The sequence below is a fragment of the Amblyraja radiata genome, chromosome 2, assembly GCF_010909765.2.
Source record: "Amblyraja radiata isolate CabotCenter1 chromosome 2, sAmbRad1.1.pri, whole genome shotgun sequence".
Taxonomy (NCBI): domain Eukaryota; kingdom Metazoa; phylum Chordata; class Chondrichthyes; order Rajiformes; family Rajidae; genus Amblyraja; species Amblyraja radiata.
Genome location: NC_045957.1, coordinates 145,410,277 through 145,426,957, shown reverse-complemented (window position 1 = coordinate 145,426,957; position 16,681 = coordinate 145,410,277). Strand labels below are relative to the sequence as shown.

Below are 16,681 nucleotides of genomic sequence, written 5' to 3'. Positions count from 1 at the left end.
CAATAAAAAGCACTTTTTCTAGTTGGCTGCCAGTGACTAGTGGAGTTCCGCAAGGGTTGATGCTGAGGCCGCTTTTCTTTGCGTTGTATATTAATGATTTGGATGAGGGGATTGAAGGCTTTATTGCCAAGTTTGCAGATGATTTTAAGATAGGTGGAGGAGCAGGCAGTGTAGAGGAAGCAAGGCCTCTGCAGAAGGACTTGGACTGGCTAGGAGAGTGGACAGAGAAGTGGCAGATGAAATTCAGTGTAGCAAAGTACGGAGTCATGCATTTAGTAATAAGAATAAAAGAATAAGAATAAGAATAAAAGATAATTTTCTAAATGGAGCGAGAATCCAGAAATCGGAGGTGCAAACGGACTTGAGAGTGTTGGTGCTGAACTCCCAAAAAGTTCATTTGCAAGTTGAATTGGTAGTAAGGAAGGCAAATTCAATGCTAGTATTTATATCCAGTTGACTGGAATACAAACACAGAGATGTAATTCTGAGGTGCTGGTCAGGGCCGCATTTGGAGTACTGTGAGCAGATTTGGGTCTCATATCTGAGGAAGGATGGGCTAGCTCTGGAGAGGGTCCAGAGGTGGTTTACAAGAATTATTCCATAAATTAGTGGGTTAGCATATGATGAGTGTTTGACAGCACTGGGCCTCTACACACTGGAGTTTAGAAGGTTGAGGGGGGGACCTCATTGAAACTTACAGATAATGAAAGGCATAGATAGAGTGGATGTGGAAAGGATGTTTCCACTGGTGGGAGAGTCTTGGACCAGAGGTCCTAGCCTAAGAATTAAAGGGCACCCTTTTAGAAAGGAGGTGAGGAGGAGGATAGTTAATTTGTGGATCTCATTGCCACAGATCGTTGTGGAAGCCAAGTCAGTGGATATTTTTAAGGCAGAGATAGACAAATTCTTGATTAGAACGGATGTCAAGGGTGTGCAGGAAAAATGTTCCCGATGTTGGGGGAGTTTAGAACTAGGAGGCACAGTTTAAGAATAAGGGGTAGGTCATTTAGGACTGAGATGAGGAAAAAATCTTTTCAGCCAGAGTGAGCCTGTGGAATTCAGAAGGCAGTGGAGGCCAATTCACCAGATGTATTCAAGAGAGAATTAGATATAGCTCTTAGGGCTAACAAAATTAAGGAATATGGGGAAAAAGAGGAACAGGGTACTGATTCTGGATGATCAGCCACGATCATATTGAATGGCGGTGCTGGCTCGAAGGGCCAAATGGCCGACTCCTGCACCTAATTTCTATGTTTCTATGTTCTGGGGGGAAGACAGAAAAATGGGATTAGGAGGCTGAGATCAGCCATGATTGAATGGCGGTGGTTTCGATGGGCCGAATGGCCTGATCCTAATCCTATAACTTGTGAACTTGTGAACATAAGCCAACCGAGAAAAGGATGTCTTTGACATTTTCGTAATTGCTTCACTGCCTATGAAGTAATAGAAGTGGACATTTTTTCAGAGTAGAATTTCTCAATCCATTTTCCCATTCCGTTCTATGCCATACACAATGCAATTGCATAAACCTAGATTGAAGTGAGGTAAGAGGACTCGGGAACCGCAGATGCCGATATGCGAGAAAGACACAACGTGCTGGTGTAACTCAACGGGTCAGGTGGCATCTCTGAAGGACATGGATAGGCGATGTTTTGGGTGGGGATCTTTTTTCAGATTGATTGTAGAGAGGAGGGGGGGGGGGGGAGGGAGGGGCGGGGATAAAGCTGGAAGATATGTGGGGACGGGGCAAAGCCTGGCAAGTGATAGCTCTCTGTAAGGTGCACCTTTAAAATGGTGCTGAAGTCTCAGTGAAATTCAGCACAGTCTCTGCAAGTTTTGTCTTTCACGTGCGTTTGACCACTCTGTTTAGATATAGTCCTGCTCACCCATGGCTTCAACTTGTCTCCCACTGCCTTATCCAACATCTTTATCCTCGGGGGAAGAAGAAGGGTCTCGACCCGAAAGGTCACCTATTCCTTTTATATCTATCCTGAGATGCTATCTGACCCGCTGAGTTACTCCAGCTTTTTGTGTCTATCTTCGGTTTAAACCAACATCTGCAGTTCCTTCCTACACATCTTTATCCTCATGGTCCCTACCTCATTGCTTAGTTTAATTTAGTTTATTATCATGTGTATCAAGGTACAATGAAAGGCTTTTGTTACATGCTAACCAGTCAGGAGAAAGCCAATACATGATTACAATCGGGCCATTCACAGTGTACAGTGGGTATATATTTATATTATGGTATATGAACACACTGATCTGTTTTGTAGTCAATGCCTACTATGTTCTGTTGTGCTGAAGCAAAGCAAGAATTTCATTGTCCTATCAGGGACACATGACAATAAACTCACTTGAACTTGAACTTGGAGATACATGATAAAGAGAATAACGTGAATATCCTTTAGTGCAAGATAAAGTCCGTAAAGTCTGATCAAAGATAGTCTGGAGGTCACTAATGAGGTAATGACGTTGATAGTAGTTCCGGACTGCTCCCTAGTTGTGGTGGGATGATTCAGTTGCCTGATAACAGCTGGGAAGAAACGGCCCCTGAATCTGGAGGTGTGCGTTTTCACATTTCTATACCTTTGCCCTTTGGGAGAGGGGAGAAGAGGGATTGGCCAGGGTGCAACTCATCCTTGATTATGCTGCTGGCATTGCCAAGGCAGCGTGAGGTATAAATGGAGTCAGTGGTGGGGAGGTTGGTTTGTGTGATGATCTGGGTTGCATCTACACATTTCTGCAATGTCTTGGATGGAGCTGTTCCCACACCATGCTGTAATGCATCCCAATAAAATGCTTTCTGCTGGTAATGGAGAAGTTGGCTGATGCTTCGTTTGTCAACTTTAAACCAAGAGTTAATCTAAAATGCTGCTATTGAAATGCATTGGTATTAAAAATAACCATGAGAAACTGTCAATAAAGCCTCACTTGGTGAATCACATCACAATCTTCTAAACTCGAGGAAATGCAAACCAAGAGTAAGGAACAAGCCCTCAACATTGAGCCCTTTAAGCACAAATATTATTATGGTGAATTTGCAATGAGTTCCCATCCATGGTCAGTTTCCCTTCATTGTACAGTGAGGAAATATAATTCTTCCAACTGTGGTTTGACAACCTGTCTCCCAGCATCAGACCCATGGCACTACTTTCAGTGGGCAGAGGAGGGAGTTTTGGATGGACCAGATAACATGGAGCTTGGAGGGGCAATGAGCTGGACTCAATCTCAAGATTCAACATTCAAGATTCAAGAGAGTTTATTGTCATGTGTCCCTGACAGGACAATGAAATTCTTGCTTTGCTTCAGCACAACAGAACATAGTAGGCATTGACTACAAAACAAATCAGTGTGTCCATATACCATTATATAAATATATACACACATGAATAAATAAACTGATAAAGTGCAAATAACAGATAATGGGCTATTAATGTTCGGTGTTTTGTCTGAGCCAAGTTTAATAGCCTGATGGCTGTGGGGAAGTAGCTATTCCTGAACCTGGTTGTTGCAGTCTTCAGGCTCCTGTACCTTCGGCCTGAAGGTAGCAAGGGAGATGAGTGTGTGGCCAGGATGGTGTGGGTCTTTGATGATACTGCCAGCCTTTTTGAGGCAGCGACTACGATAAATCCCCTCGATGGTAGGGAGGTCAGAGCCGATGATGGACTGGGCAGTGTTTACTACTTTTTGTAGTCTTTTCCTCTCCAGGGCGCTCAAGTTGCCGATCCAAGCCACGATGCAACCGGTCAGCATGCTCTCTAATGTGCACCTGTAGAAGTTAGAGCGAGTCCTCCTTGACAAACCGGTTCTCCGTAATCTTCTCAGGAAGTAGAGGTGTTGTTGCTGATCTCCCTAACAATTCTCAGCAGTCGCATTACGCTGTGAAGCTGCAGTAAAAATAGAGGCCAGGCACAACTGCCCAAATTCTCATTTTATGGTGTCATAGGCCATAACTCACATGCGTAACCTACACGCTCTTGAGCATGTGAGTGCACACGCCCACACATACTGACTGGCGCGTACAATAAGAGAAGCAGGCTATAAAGGGGCTGATGGAATAACTCTCCACTTCTCACAGAGATGAGCTGTAACTGGGAAGCGTAGGGCAGATTCGGTCGTCGTGAGCGACAAGATATAAATGTGACCGTTATTCAAACTCGTAACCTTGAATCTATTCATTCGTTCATAGCCAAATAAATCAGAGTAAGTAGATTTTGGGGGGGGGGGAATAAATAAAGAATGATGGCAAACAAAAGCCTCCTGACCTAAGCTGACGCTGGGAATTATACAGCTGAAAAGTGTCAGTGGTCACTGCATGATGTAAAATCCCTCGGTGGCAGGATTTTTTACAAGGTTTCTGATCTAGTCACAGAGTGTTAGTGTTCAGTGTTAGAGTCTAGTGTTACTTTATGACTGAGGGTATGGTTAAGTGTGTGCAGTTAGAGATGGAGAGATGAGTGGTCGACTGTGATGTACACAAATTAAGCAAAGACCGAAGCAGTTGTTTTAAGGGGCTGTCCCACTTGGCGATTTTATCGGCGACCGCCGGCATCATATCGGTGTCGCCGAAAGAATTTGAAAATTTCGAAATCCAGCGGCGACAAAAAAGAAATGTTGCGACACTTGAAAAAACACCGCGCGTCATACGTCGTTACCGCCGCGTCACGCCGCAAATCTTTCAGTGACCTGATACGTCAGTCAATTATGCCAGCAGTCGCCGAAAAATATCACCAAGTGGGACAGGCCCTTTAGTTTATGATGCCCTTAACCACTGCATAGCATTGAACATCTTCGATTGTCTTCGATAGTGAACATTGTCTTCGATAGTGAACATCTTCGACATCCTGTGGAGGAGGAGCCATCTTGGTGAACGGCTGCTAGCCAGCAGCCGTCCGTTTTAAATCCGTTTTTTTTATAGTTTTTAGTGAGTCCTGTTTTTTGTTTGTAGGGGATATGGTCTTTTTAATGTGGGGGGTAGGTGTAAACTTAATTTCTAGGTCCCTACCTGGTCGGTGAGGCAGCTTCTTCTCCGGGCTGCCCGTCGATCCGTCCTCGTGGCCTACCTGCGGGCTTGGAGCGCCGTTTCCTGGCGGGAACCGCCCAGCACCTCGGCCTCGGCGGCAGCACAGCATTGGAGCGCTGGAGCGGAGCGGAGTGGAGCGGGCGATCCCTTGCCTGGGTCGCCGCGCTGGAGTGACGCGCTGGAGCTCTGGCGAGCTGGACCGCCGAGAGCAACATCTCCGGGCTGCGGGTTTGCGGAGCGGAGAGGCGGCGCCGACTTCAGCAACGGGAGCCTGGGAGCTCCAAACCGGCGCGGCCTTGTCGGCTTCGGCAGCCGCGGGCTCCAATCAGGAAGCGGCCGTTCCAAGTGGCCCAGCCGCCGAAAGGACTCTCCCGACGCCGGGGCAAGACCACCCGGTGAGAACGGCCAGGGACATCGGGCCTCCGTAGAGGCAATTGCGGTGGCCTCAATAGGCCTGACTTTGGGGGTGAACATGGGGTGGGGACTGGACATTGTGCCTTCCTCCACAGTGCTATCCACTGTGGGGGGATGATTTTTTTTTGTCTATTTGTAGTCTTGTAGGTCTGTGTCCAAGATGGCTGCCGTGAAGAGAGAGTGGACGCTGGCACGATTTGGTTGCCGCTGCTCCCTCTTCACACTGTGTTTTTGATTTTCTGTTTTTGGATTGAATCCTGTTTTTAATTTGTGTCTCTGTGATGTCCTTATTGTTATATTCCGATTATATGTTATTCCGATATACTATGTAAGGTGTCCTTGAGATGTTTGAAAGGCGCCCATTAAATAAAATTTATTATTATTATTATTATCTTCGGTGGCCGATTAGGAAAAGGGGAGATGCAACGAGACCTGGGTGTCATGGTACACCAGTCATTGAAAGTAGGCATGCAGGTGCAGCAGGCAGTGAAGAAAGCGAATGGTATGTTAGCTTTCATAGCAAAAGGATTTGAGTATAGGAGCAGGGAGGTTCTACTGCAGGTACACAAAAAGTTCTACTGCAGTTGTACAGGGTCTTGGTGAGACCACACCTGGAGTATTGTGTACAGTTTTGGTCTCCTAATCTGAGGAAAGACATTCTTGCCATAGAGGGAGTACAGAAAAGGTTCACCAGACTGTTTCCTGGGATGTCAGGACTTTCATATGAAGAAAGACTGGATAGACTCGGCTTGTACTCGCTAGAATTTAGAAAATTGAGGGGGGATCTTATAGAAACGTACAAAATTCTTTAGGGGTTGCACAGGCTAGATGCAGGAAGATTGTTCCCGATGTTGGGGAAGTCCAGAACAAGGGGTCACAGTTTAAGGATAAGGGGGAAATCTTTTAGGACCGAGATGAGAAAAACATTTTTCACGCAGAGAGTGATGAATCTGGGGAATTCTCTGCCACAGAAGGTAGTTGAGGCCAGTTCATTGGCTATATTTAAGAGGGAGTTAGATGTGGCCCTTGTGGCTAAAGGGATCAGGGGGTATGGAGAGAAGGCAGGTACAGGATACTGAGTTGGATGATCAGCCATGATCATATTGAATGGCGGTGCAGGCTCGAAGGGCCGAATGGCCTACTCCTGCACCTATTTTCTATGTTTCTATCTTCTGAATCGGCCCAGCAGTTTAACCAGCAAAGCAGATGAAACCTAGCTAAATCCTGCTTGGGCTGCGATGTCCTTAAACCAGGCACCAGACTGAGTGCCACAACATCCCACATTCAAGGAAGCAATTCAAGCCTTATGACGGAATTCCATTCACAATGGAAAATTCATTTTTAAAATGCTCCAACCCTCCTGTTATCTTCCACTATGTTCATTGGTTCTCAGTCCGACGGCTTGATTTTGTCGTGACTCAGTGGTCACGTCCTGTTGCAGGTAGCTAATAGGTTTATGAGTCACCAGTGACTCCAAATGTATTGGTCTTGTTTCCTTCAGTCTCTCTCCCTTGTGGCTCCGGAGTAAACTAAACCAGAGCAGTAGCCCCCTCTACTGGTCCTTTTCCATGGGATCATTTGGTAAATATTTCCAGCTTTGCTCCCAATCTATTTAATTGCCACAGTGGCCATCTCCTTTAATTTTGTTTATTATTATTGTCATGTGTACCGGGGTTGCTTGTATGGCTGTGGAAACGGAGTTTCGTTTGAGCCTCATTGAGGTTCAAATGACATGTAATAAATATTGTATATTGTATTATTGTATATATTGTTCATTGAAAAGCTTTTGTTGCATGCTGTCCAGTCAAAGAAATTACTAGACAGGTAGACTATACCATTCAGCTATCCACAGCGTACAGATAAAGGATCAAGGGTGCAACATTTAGTGTTAGATAAAATCCGATTAAAGGTAGTTCAAAGGTCTCCAATGAGGTAGATGGGGGTCAAGGACCGCACTCTAGTTGGTTCAGTTGCCAGATGGGAACAGCTGGGAAGAAACTGTCCCTGAATCTGGAGATGTGGGTCTGATCTCCCTCCTCAGTTTCTTGTATATTTGACACTTTGCTGTGTCAGTGACATCAGCCAGGAAAGTAACAATTATACAGGAGGCTTGAATTATTGGCTTTCTGGTGGGGGGAAACAAAACGTGCTGGTGGAACTCGGCAGGTCAAGGAGCAGCCCCCGGGGAGGGAGGTTCATACAGCGCTTTAGGTCGGGACCCTTGGTGGGGTGTTGTTCTCCATGCTGTCTCTTGTGCACCACTGCATAAAGGGCCTGTCCCACTGGGGCGTCATTTGCGCGTCATTTACGCGACATCCTAAAAATTGGTTGGCGCGTCGTGACGCGTGCGTGGTGAGGCTTGGATGGCCTATGCAATGACGCGCAGTAACGGGCGGCGCCGCAGGATTTTGGAATGCTCATAATCCTCGCGCGCCACCTGCGTGACGTATCCCTTGTGTACGCTGACGTACTGACGGCGTATGTGTAGTGTGTGGTGACGCATGGTTACGTACGCTGACGTACTGATGCCGTACACTGACGTACTGACGGCGTATGTGTAGCGTGTGGTGACGCATGGTTACGCACGGTGACGCATGAACATTGCCCATGCTAATTTATTATGCGTCAACGTGCGTCAATGTCTGTAACCATGCGCGCGCCATTTGCCGTCATTTGAGGCCACACCACGTGACCACCCGGGTATAAAGCGTGCGTAGTTTTGAAAGATTATCACTGGGAAAATCCTTGCCACGGAGCTCGGACTAAGTACGAACGACATCGCAAATGGCTCCCAAATGAAGCAGGGCCCTTAAGAGCACTTGGCGCGCGACTGTCGTACTGCAAGATACACTGCCCAGTCCATCATCGGCTCTGACCTTCCTTCCATCGAGGGGATTTATCGCAGTCGCTGCCTCAAAAAGGCTGGCAGTATCATCAAAGACCCACACCATCCTGGCCACACACTCATCTCCCTGCTACCTTCAGGTAGAAGGTACAGGAGCCTGAAGACTGCAACAACCAGGTTCAGGAATAGCTACTTCCCCACAGCCATCAGGCTATTAAACCTGGCTCGGACAAAACTCTGATTATTACCAACCACTTTCTGCTATTTGCACTTTACCAGTTTATTTATTCATGTGTGTATATATTTATATCATGGTATATGGACACATTTATCTGTTTTGTAGTAAATGCCTACTATTTTCTGTGTGCTTAAGCAAAGCAAGAATTTCATTGTCCTATACAGGGACACATGACAATAAACTCACTTGAACTTGAACTTGATTTTCACGCGGCAGTCACTACCAGCCTGTCGCGTGAATGACTCGCAAATAACACCCAAGTGGGACAGGCCTTTAAGAGTGAGTGTGATATTTATTCAGCCCATGGAAACATGACACAATTGGGTCTGTACACAAATAAAATTACTATTTCACAAAGTGCATAGAGGTGACAGCTGACAGCTAAATCTATCTCTTGTTTCTTTCTTTCTCCATCTCTTTTTCTCTCTCACTCACTCTATTGCTCTCTCTCTCTCTCTCTCTCTCTCTCACTCTCACTCTCACTCTCACTCTCACTCTCACCCTCACCCTATTACTCTCTCTCTCTCTCTCTCTTTGCCTGTATTCTCTCTCATTCATACAGACCTGCAGCTGTGCATTCATATGAACACGGAATTATATGGATAACCCACCTGAGCTAACAAAGTGCCGGCATACACTGCACCCATTTACATCTGGAGGCTCCAAGTATCCCCGAGTTTTCAACACGCTAAACTTCCTGCTTCCTGCTCATTAGCTTGGAAGCTACTGTTCCCAATTCTTGCAGCAACTACCTTGTGAGTGCAGTGTGTATTAACAGAACCTGTTACTTACACTTAGTAAGTATTGAGGATTTGACTCAGTATATCCAGTCTATGTATACATTCTCCTCATGGTGTTGAGCAAATCCTTCCTTTCAGTACTTGCTATTCAAACAGAGGATTAGGCCTTTGGTCATGCAGGGACAGAATAATATTGAGACAATAGGCAGCTGATGTCTTTTATGTCTTTTTACTCCCTGCAGAGGATGTACTGAGTAAGGATACTGGAGAATGTGCAATATGCCTTGACGACCTACAGCAGGGAGACACCATTGCACGCTTGCCCTGTCTATGTATCTACCACAAAGGGTAAGCAAATCGAAGATTGGAAATTGTTTCCAATATCTTTCCTTTGAATATTAAGAGTCCTTGCACTCAAGAAGTACATGTTTTAAAGGAATCCGGGGAACCCTTTCAATACTGTTTCAAAGCCATGATCTGCAATAGACAATAGGTGCAGGAGTAGGCCATTTGGCCCTTCGAGCCAGCACCGCCATTCAATGTGATCATGGCTGATCATTCCCCAATCAGTACCCCGTTCCTGTCTTCTCCCCATATCCCCTGACTCCGCTACTTTTAAGAGCCCTATCTAGCTCTCGCTTGAAAGCATCCAGAGAATCTGCTTCCACCGCCCTCGGAGGCAGAGAATTCCACAGACTCACCACTCTCTGTGAGAAAAAGTGTTTCCTTGTCTCCATTCTAAATGGCTTACTCCTTATTCCTAAACTGTGGCCCCTGGTTCTGGACATCGGGAACATGTTTCCTGCCTCTAGTGTGTCCAAGCCCTTCAATATAGCCAATGAACTGGCCTCGACTACCCTCTCATCCTTCTAAACTCCAGAGTGTACAAGCCCAGCTACTCCATTCTCTCAGCATATGACAGTCCCGCCATCCCGGGAATTAACCTTGTAAACCTACGCTGCACTCCCTCAATAGCAAGAATGTATTTCCTCAAATTAGGGGACCAAAACTGCACACAATACTCCAGGTGTGGTCTCACTGGGGCTCTGTACAACTGCAGAAGGACCTCTTTGCTCCTATATTCGATTCCTCGTGTTATAGAAACATAGAAACATAGAAATTAGGTGCAGGAGTAGGCCATTCGGCCCTTCGAGCCTGCACCGCCATTCAATATGATCAGGGCTGATCATCCAACTCAGTATCCCGTACCTGCCTTCTCTCCATACCCTCTGATCCCCTTAGCCACAAGGGCCACATCTAACTCCCTCTTAAATATAGCCAATGAACTGGCCTCGACTACCCTCTGTGGCAGAGAGTTCCAGAGATTCACCACTCTCTGTGTGAAAAAAGTTCTTCTCATCTCGGTTTTAAAGGATTTCCCCCTTATCCTTAAGCTGTGACCCCTTGTCCTGGACTTCCCCAACATCGGGAGCAATCTTCCTGCATCTAACCTGTCCAACCCCTTAAGAATTTTGTAAGTTTCTATAAGATCCCCTCTCAATCTCCTAAATTCTAGAGAGTATAAACCAAGTCTATCCAGTCTTTCTTCATAAGACAGTCCTGACATCCCAGGAATCAGTCTGGTGAACCTTCGCTGCACTCCCTCTATGGCAATAATGTCCTTCCTCAGATTTGGAGACCAAAACTGTACGCAATACTCTAGGTGTGGTCTCACCAAGACCCTGTACAACTGCAGTAGAACCTCCCTGCTCCTATACTCAAATCCTTTTGCTATGAAAGCTAACATACCATTCGCTTTCTTCACTGCCTGCTGCACCTGCATGCCCACTTTCAATGACTGGTGTACCATGACACCCAGGTCTCGCTGCATCTCCCCTTTTCCTAGTCGGCCACCATTTAGATAATAGTCTGCTTTCCTGTTTTTGCCACCAAAATGGATAACCTCACATTTATCCACATTATACTGCATCTGCCAAACATTTGCCCACTCACCCAGCCTATCCAAGTCACCTTGCAGTCTCCTAGCAGTCTCCTAGCATCCTCCTCACAGCTAACGCTGCCCCCCAGCTTAGTGTCTTATAAAGGCCAACATGCCATTCGCTTTCTTCACTGCCTGCTGTACATGCATGTTTACTTTCATAGACTGATGAAGAAGGACCCCGAGATCCCGTTGTACTTCCCCTTTTCCCAACTTGACGCCATTTAGATAATAATCTGCCTTCCTGTTTTTGCTACCAAAGTGGATAACCTCACATTTATCCGCATTAAACTTCATCTGCCATGCATCTGCCCACTCCCCCAACCTGTCCAAGTCACCCTGCATTCTCATAGCATCCTCCTCACAGTTCACACTGCCATCCAGCTTTGTGTCATCTGCAATTTTGCTAATGTTACTTTGAAGTAGTGATGTTATCATCAGTGAACTTGGGAACACTTTGAACTTCTCGTTTCACGTGACCATCGATAAAGTGATTACTTTAGTTACGAAAGGTAAATCATGTCTGACGAATCTTATAGAATTTTTCGAGGATGTAACTACTAGAGTCGATAAGGGCGAACCAGTGGATGTGTTGTATCTGGACTTTCAAAAGGCTTTCGACAAGGTCCCACATAAGAGATTAGTATACAAACTTAAAGCACACGGTATTGGGGGTTCAGTATTGATGTGGATAGAGAACTGGCTGGCAAACAGGAAGCAAAGAGTAGGAGTAAACGGGTCCTTTTCACAATGGCAGGCAGTGACTAGTGGGGTACCGCAAGGCTCAGTGCTGGGACCCCAGCTATTTACAATATATATTAATGATCTGGATGAGGGAATTGAAGGCAACATCTCCAAGTTTGCGGATGACACTAAACTGGGGGGCAGTGTTAGCTGTGAGGAGGATGCTAGGAGACTGCAAGGTGACTTGGATAGGTTGGGTGAGTGGGCAAATGTTTGGCAGATGCAGTATAATGTGGATAAATGTGAGGTTATCCACTTTGGTGGCAAAAACAGGAAAGCAGACTATTATCTAAATGGTGGCCGATTAGGAAAAGGGGAGATGCAACGAGACCTGGGTGTCATGGTACACCAGTCATTGAAAGTAGGCATGCAGGTGCAGCAGGCAATGAAGAAAGCGAATGGTATGTTAGCTTTCATAGCAAAAGGATTTGAGTATAGGAGCAGGGAGGTTGTACTGTAGTTGTACAGGGTCTTGGTGAGACCACACCTAGAGTATTGCGTACAGTTTTGGTCTCCTAATCTGAGGAAATACATTCTTGCCATAGAGGGAGTGCAGAGATGGTTCACCAGACTGATTGCTGGGATGTCAGGACTTTCATATGAAGAAAGACTGGATAGATTCGGCTTATACTCGCTAGAATTTAGGAGATTGAGGGGAGATCTTATAGAAACTTACAAAATTCTTAAGAGGTTGGACAGGCTAGATGGAGGAAGATTGTTCCCGATGTTGGGGAAGTCCAGGACAAGGGGTCACAGCTTAAGGATAAGGGGGAAATCCTTTAAGACCGAGATGAGAAAAACATTTTTCACACAGAGAGTGGTGAATCTCTGGAACTCTCTGCCACAGAGTGTAGTTGAGGCCAGTTCATTGGCTATATTTAAGAGGGAGTTAGATGTGGCCCTTGTGGCTAAAGGGATCAGGGGGTATGGAGAGAAGGCAGGTACGGGATACTGAGTTGGATGATCAGCCATGATCATATTGAATGGCGGTGCAGGCTCGAAGGGCCGAATAGCCTACTCCTGCACCTATTTTCTATGTATCTATATATCTAAAATGGCGCCAACTCTCAGACACCTCCTCCTACTTAACCTTGGACCATGACCCCACAGACGAGCACCAGGCCATTATCTCAAACATCATCACTGGCTTCATCACTTCTGGCTCCCTGCCCCCCCCCCCCCCCCCCCCCCCCCCCCCGAGCCTCCAACCTCATCGTTCCCCAGCCCTACGGGCCGATTTTACCTTCTCCCCAAAATCCACAAACCTGACTGTCTTGGCAGACCCATTGTTTCTGCTTGTTCTTGTCCCACCGAACCTATTTTCACATACCTCGACTCCATCCTATCCCCCCTGGTCAAATCCCTGCCTAACTACGTCCAAGACACCTCACACGCTCTTCGCCTCCTCCATGACTTCCGTTTTCCAGGCCCCCACGCCCTCATCTTCTCCACGGATGTCCAGTCACTCTTCACCTCCATCCCCCACCAGGTCTTAAAGCCCTCCGTTTCTTCCTCGACTGCAGAACCAACCAATCCCCATCTACTAATACTCCCCTCCGCCTAGCGGAGCTGGTCCTTACCCTCAACAACTTTTCCTTTGACTCCTCCCATTTCCTCCAAATCCAAGGCGTAGCTATGGGCATGCGCATGGGCCCCAGCTATGCCTGCCTCTATGTAGGGTACGTCGAACAATCCTTGTTCGAGGAGTACCGTGGCCCTATCCCCGAACTCTACATCCGCTACATTGACGACTGCATTGGTGCTACCTCCTGCACCCACGCAGAATTCACTGACATCATCCATTTCACCACTAACTTGCATCCGGCACTCACATTCACCTGGACCATTTCCGACATCTCCCTACCGTTTCTAGACGTCACTATCTCCATCGCACGTAACCGACTACTGACCGACATCTACTACAAACCCACTGACTCCCACGGCTATCTGGACTACACTTCTTCCCACCCTGCTTCCTGTAAGGACTCTATCCCCTACTCCCAATTCCTCCGTCTAAGCCGCATCTGCACCCAGGATGAGGTGATCCAAACCAGGGCATTGGAGATGTCCTCATTCTTTAGGGAACAGGGGTTCCCCTCTTCTACTATAGATGAGGCTCTCACCAGGGTCTCCTCTATATCCCGTAGCTCCGCTCTCACCCCCCCACTTGTAACAAGGACAGAGTCCCCCTTGTCCTCACCCTACCAGCTGTCACATACAACAGATAATCCTCCAAGGTACACAAAAAAGCTGGAGAAACTCAGTGGGTGCAGCAGCATCTATGGAGCGAAGGAAATAGGCAACGTTTCGGGCCGAAACCCTTCTTCATTCTTACCCAGACTCGGTGATCCCCCCTGACCTCCAACTGTACGACCACATTCTTACCCAGACTCGATTGTCCCCCAGATAATCCTCCAATATATTTGCCACCTCCAACGGGATCCCACCACTGACCACATCTTCCTATCTCTTCCCCTTTCAGCTTTCCGCAGAGACCGCTCCCTCAGTAACTCCCTGGTCAATACGTCCCTTCCCACCCAAACCACCCCCTCCCCTGGTGCTTTCTCTTGAAACTGCAAGAAATGCTACACTTATCGCTTTTCCTCCCCCCTTGACTCCATCCAAGGACCCAAACAGTCTTTCCAGATGAGGCAGAGGTTCACCTGCACCTCCTCCAACCTCATCTATTGCATCCGCTGCTCTAGGTGTCAACTGCTCTACATCGGTGAGACCAAGCGCAGGCTTGGCGATCGTTTCGCCCAACACCTCCGCTCAGTTCGCCCAACACCTGATCTCCCGGTGGCCCAGCACTTCAACTTCCCCTCGCATTCCGAATCTGACTTTTCTGTCCTGGGCCTCCTCCATGGCCAGAGTGAGTCCCACCGCAAATTGGAGGAGCAGCGCCTCATATTTTGCTTGGGCAGTTTACACCTCAGCGGTATGAACATTGACTTCTCCAATTTCAGGTAGTCCTTGCTTTCTCCCTCCTTCCCCTCCCCTTCCCAGCTCTCCCACAGCCCACTGTCCCCGCCTCTTCCTTTCTTCTTCCCGCCCCCACCCCCACATCAGTCTGAAGAATGGTGCCTATGTTGCCTTCCTCACCTTGGTGCCATTGTGTTATGTTGTGTTGTGGACTTTCTGTGTTTGTGCTTTTTTTTAAATTCTATTTTATTTTTAATATGTTTTATTATTTATTATTTATTTATTTTTATGATACTGACGGTAAAGGGAAATTCATTTCGTTGTCTCTAATTGAGACAATGACAATAAATTTGAATACAATTGAATACAAAGAATACAAGAAGAGTCTCGACCCGAAAAATCACCTATTCCTTCGCTCTATAGATGCTGCCCCACCCGCTGAGTTTCTCCAGCATTTTTGTCTACCATTGAATTTTTGGTGCTCATTTCCAAGAACTGTAATTCGAGGACCATTTCTACGTCACAGTGCTGTAAAAGAGCATCGGAAGTGGTTGAGGGTAGTTTTGCAGAATAATTGTGTTGAACTAGGATTATTATCCCTTGTTCCCTGAAAGTGGAATCTCATGTAGATAGGGTGGTAAAGAAAGCTTTTGGTGTGCTGACCTTTATAAATCAGAGCATTGAGTATAGAAGTTGGGATGTAATGTTAAAATTGTACAAGGCATTGGTGAGGCCAATTCTGGAGTATGGGGTACAATTTTGGTCGCCTAATTATAGGAAGGATGTCAACAAAATAGAGAGAGTACAGAGGAGATTTACTAGAATGTTGCCTGGGTTTCAGCAACTAAGTTACAGAGAAAGGTTGAACAAGTTAGGGCTTTATTCTCTGGAGCGCAGAAGGTTAAGGGGGGACTTGATAGAGGTCTTTAAAATGATGGGAGGGATAGACAGAGTTGACGTGGATAAGCTTTTCCCACTGAGAGTAGGGAAGATTCAAACAAGGGGACATGACTTGAGAATTAAGGGACAGAAGTTTAGGGGTAACATGAGGGGGAACTTCTTTACTCAGAGAGTGGTGGCTGTGTGGAATGAGCTTCCAGTGAAGGTGGTGGAGGCAGGTTCGTTTTTATCATTTAAAAATAAATTGGATAGTTATATGGACGGGAAAGGAATGGAGGGTTATGGTCTGAGCGCAGGTATATGGGACTAGGGGAGAATACGTGTTCGGCACGGACTAGAGGGGTCGAGATGGCCTGTTTCCGTGCTGTAATTGTTATATGGTTATATGCTTATATGGTTGCATGTAATTCTTGGGGCTTCATTGCATGCCTTCTCTCACTGCCCCTTCAAGGATGAGGGGGTATTTCATTGAAACTTACCAGATAATGAAGGCCTGAATCGAGTGTATGTGAAGAGGATATTTCCAGTGGTGAGAGAGTCTGGAATTATGATAATAAGTCAAGGGAGACAAATTGAGCCGTTTGGCCCATCGAATGTACTCCACCATTCAATCATGGCTCAACTATCTTTGATTCTCAATCCCATTCTCCTGTCCTTTCCCTGGAATCAGAGGGCACAACTTCAGAATAAAAGGATATACGTTTAGAAACATAGAAACATAGAAAATAGGTGCAGGGAGTAGGCCATTCGGCCCTTCGAGCCTGCACCGCCATTCAATATGATCATGGCTGATCATCCAACTCAGTATCCTGTACCTGCCTTCTCTCCATACCCCCTGATCCCTTTAGCCACAAGGGCCACATCTAACTCCCTCTTAATTATAGCCAATGAACTGGCCTCAACTACCTTCTGT

The 16,681-nt window shown here is 46.5% G+C and overlaps 1 protein-coding gene across 2 annotated transcripts in view; it reads left to right on the top strand.

Annotated features, from left to right (window-relative positions):
* Positions 1-16,681, top strand: part of znrf2 (zinc and ring finger 2) — a 232,518-nt gene that overhangs the window by 206,171 nt on the left and 9,666 nt on the right. For both annotated transcript variants that reach the window (XM_033016838.1, XM_033016833.1), the window contains exon 3: positions 9,506-9,611. In XM_033016838.1, the coding sequence (XP_032872729.1) occupies positions 9,506-9,611 (106 nt within the window). The remainder of the gene's footprint in view (positions 1-9,505; positions 9,612-16,681) is intronic.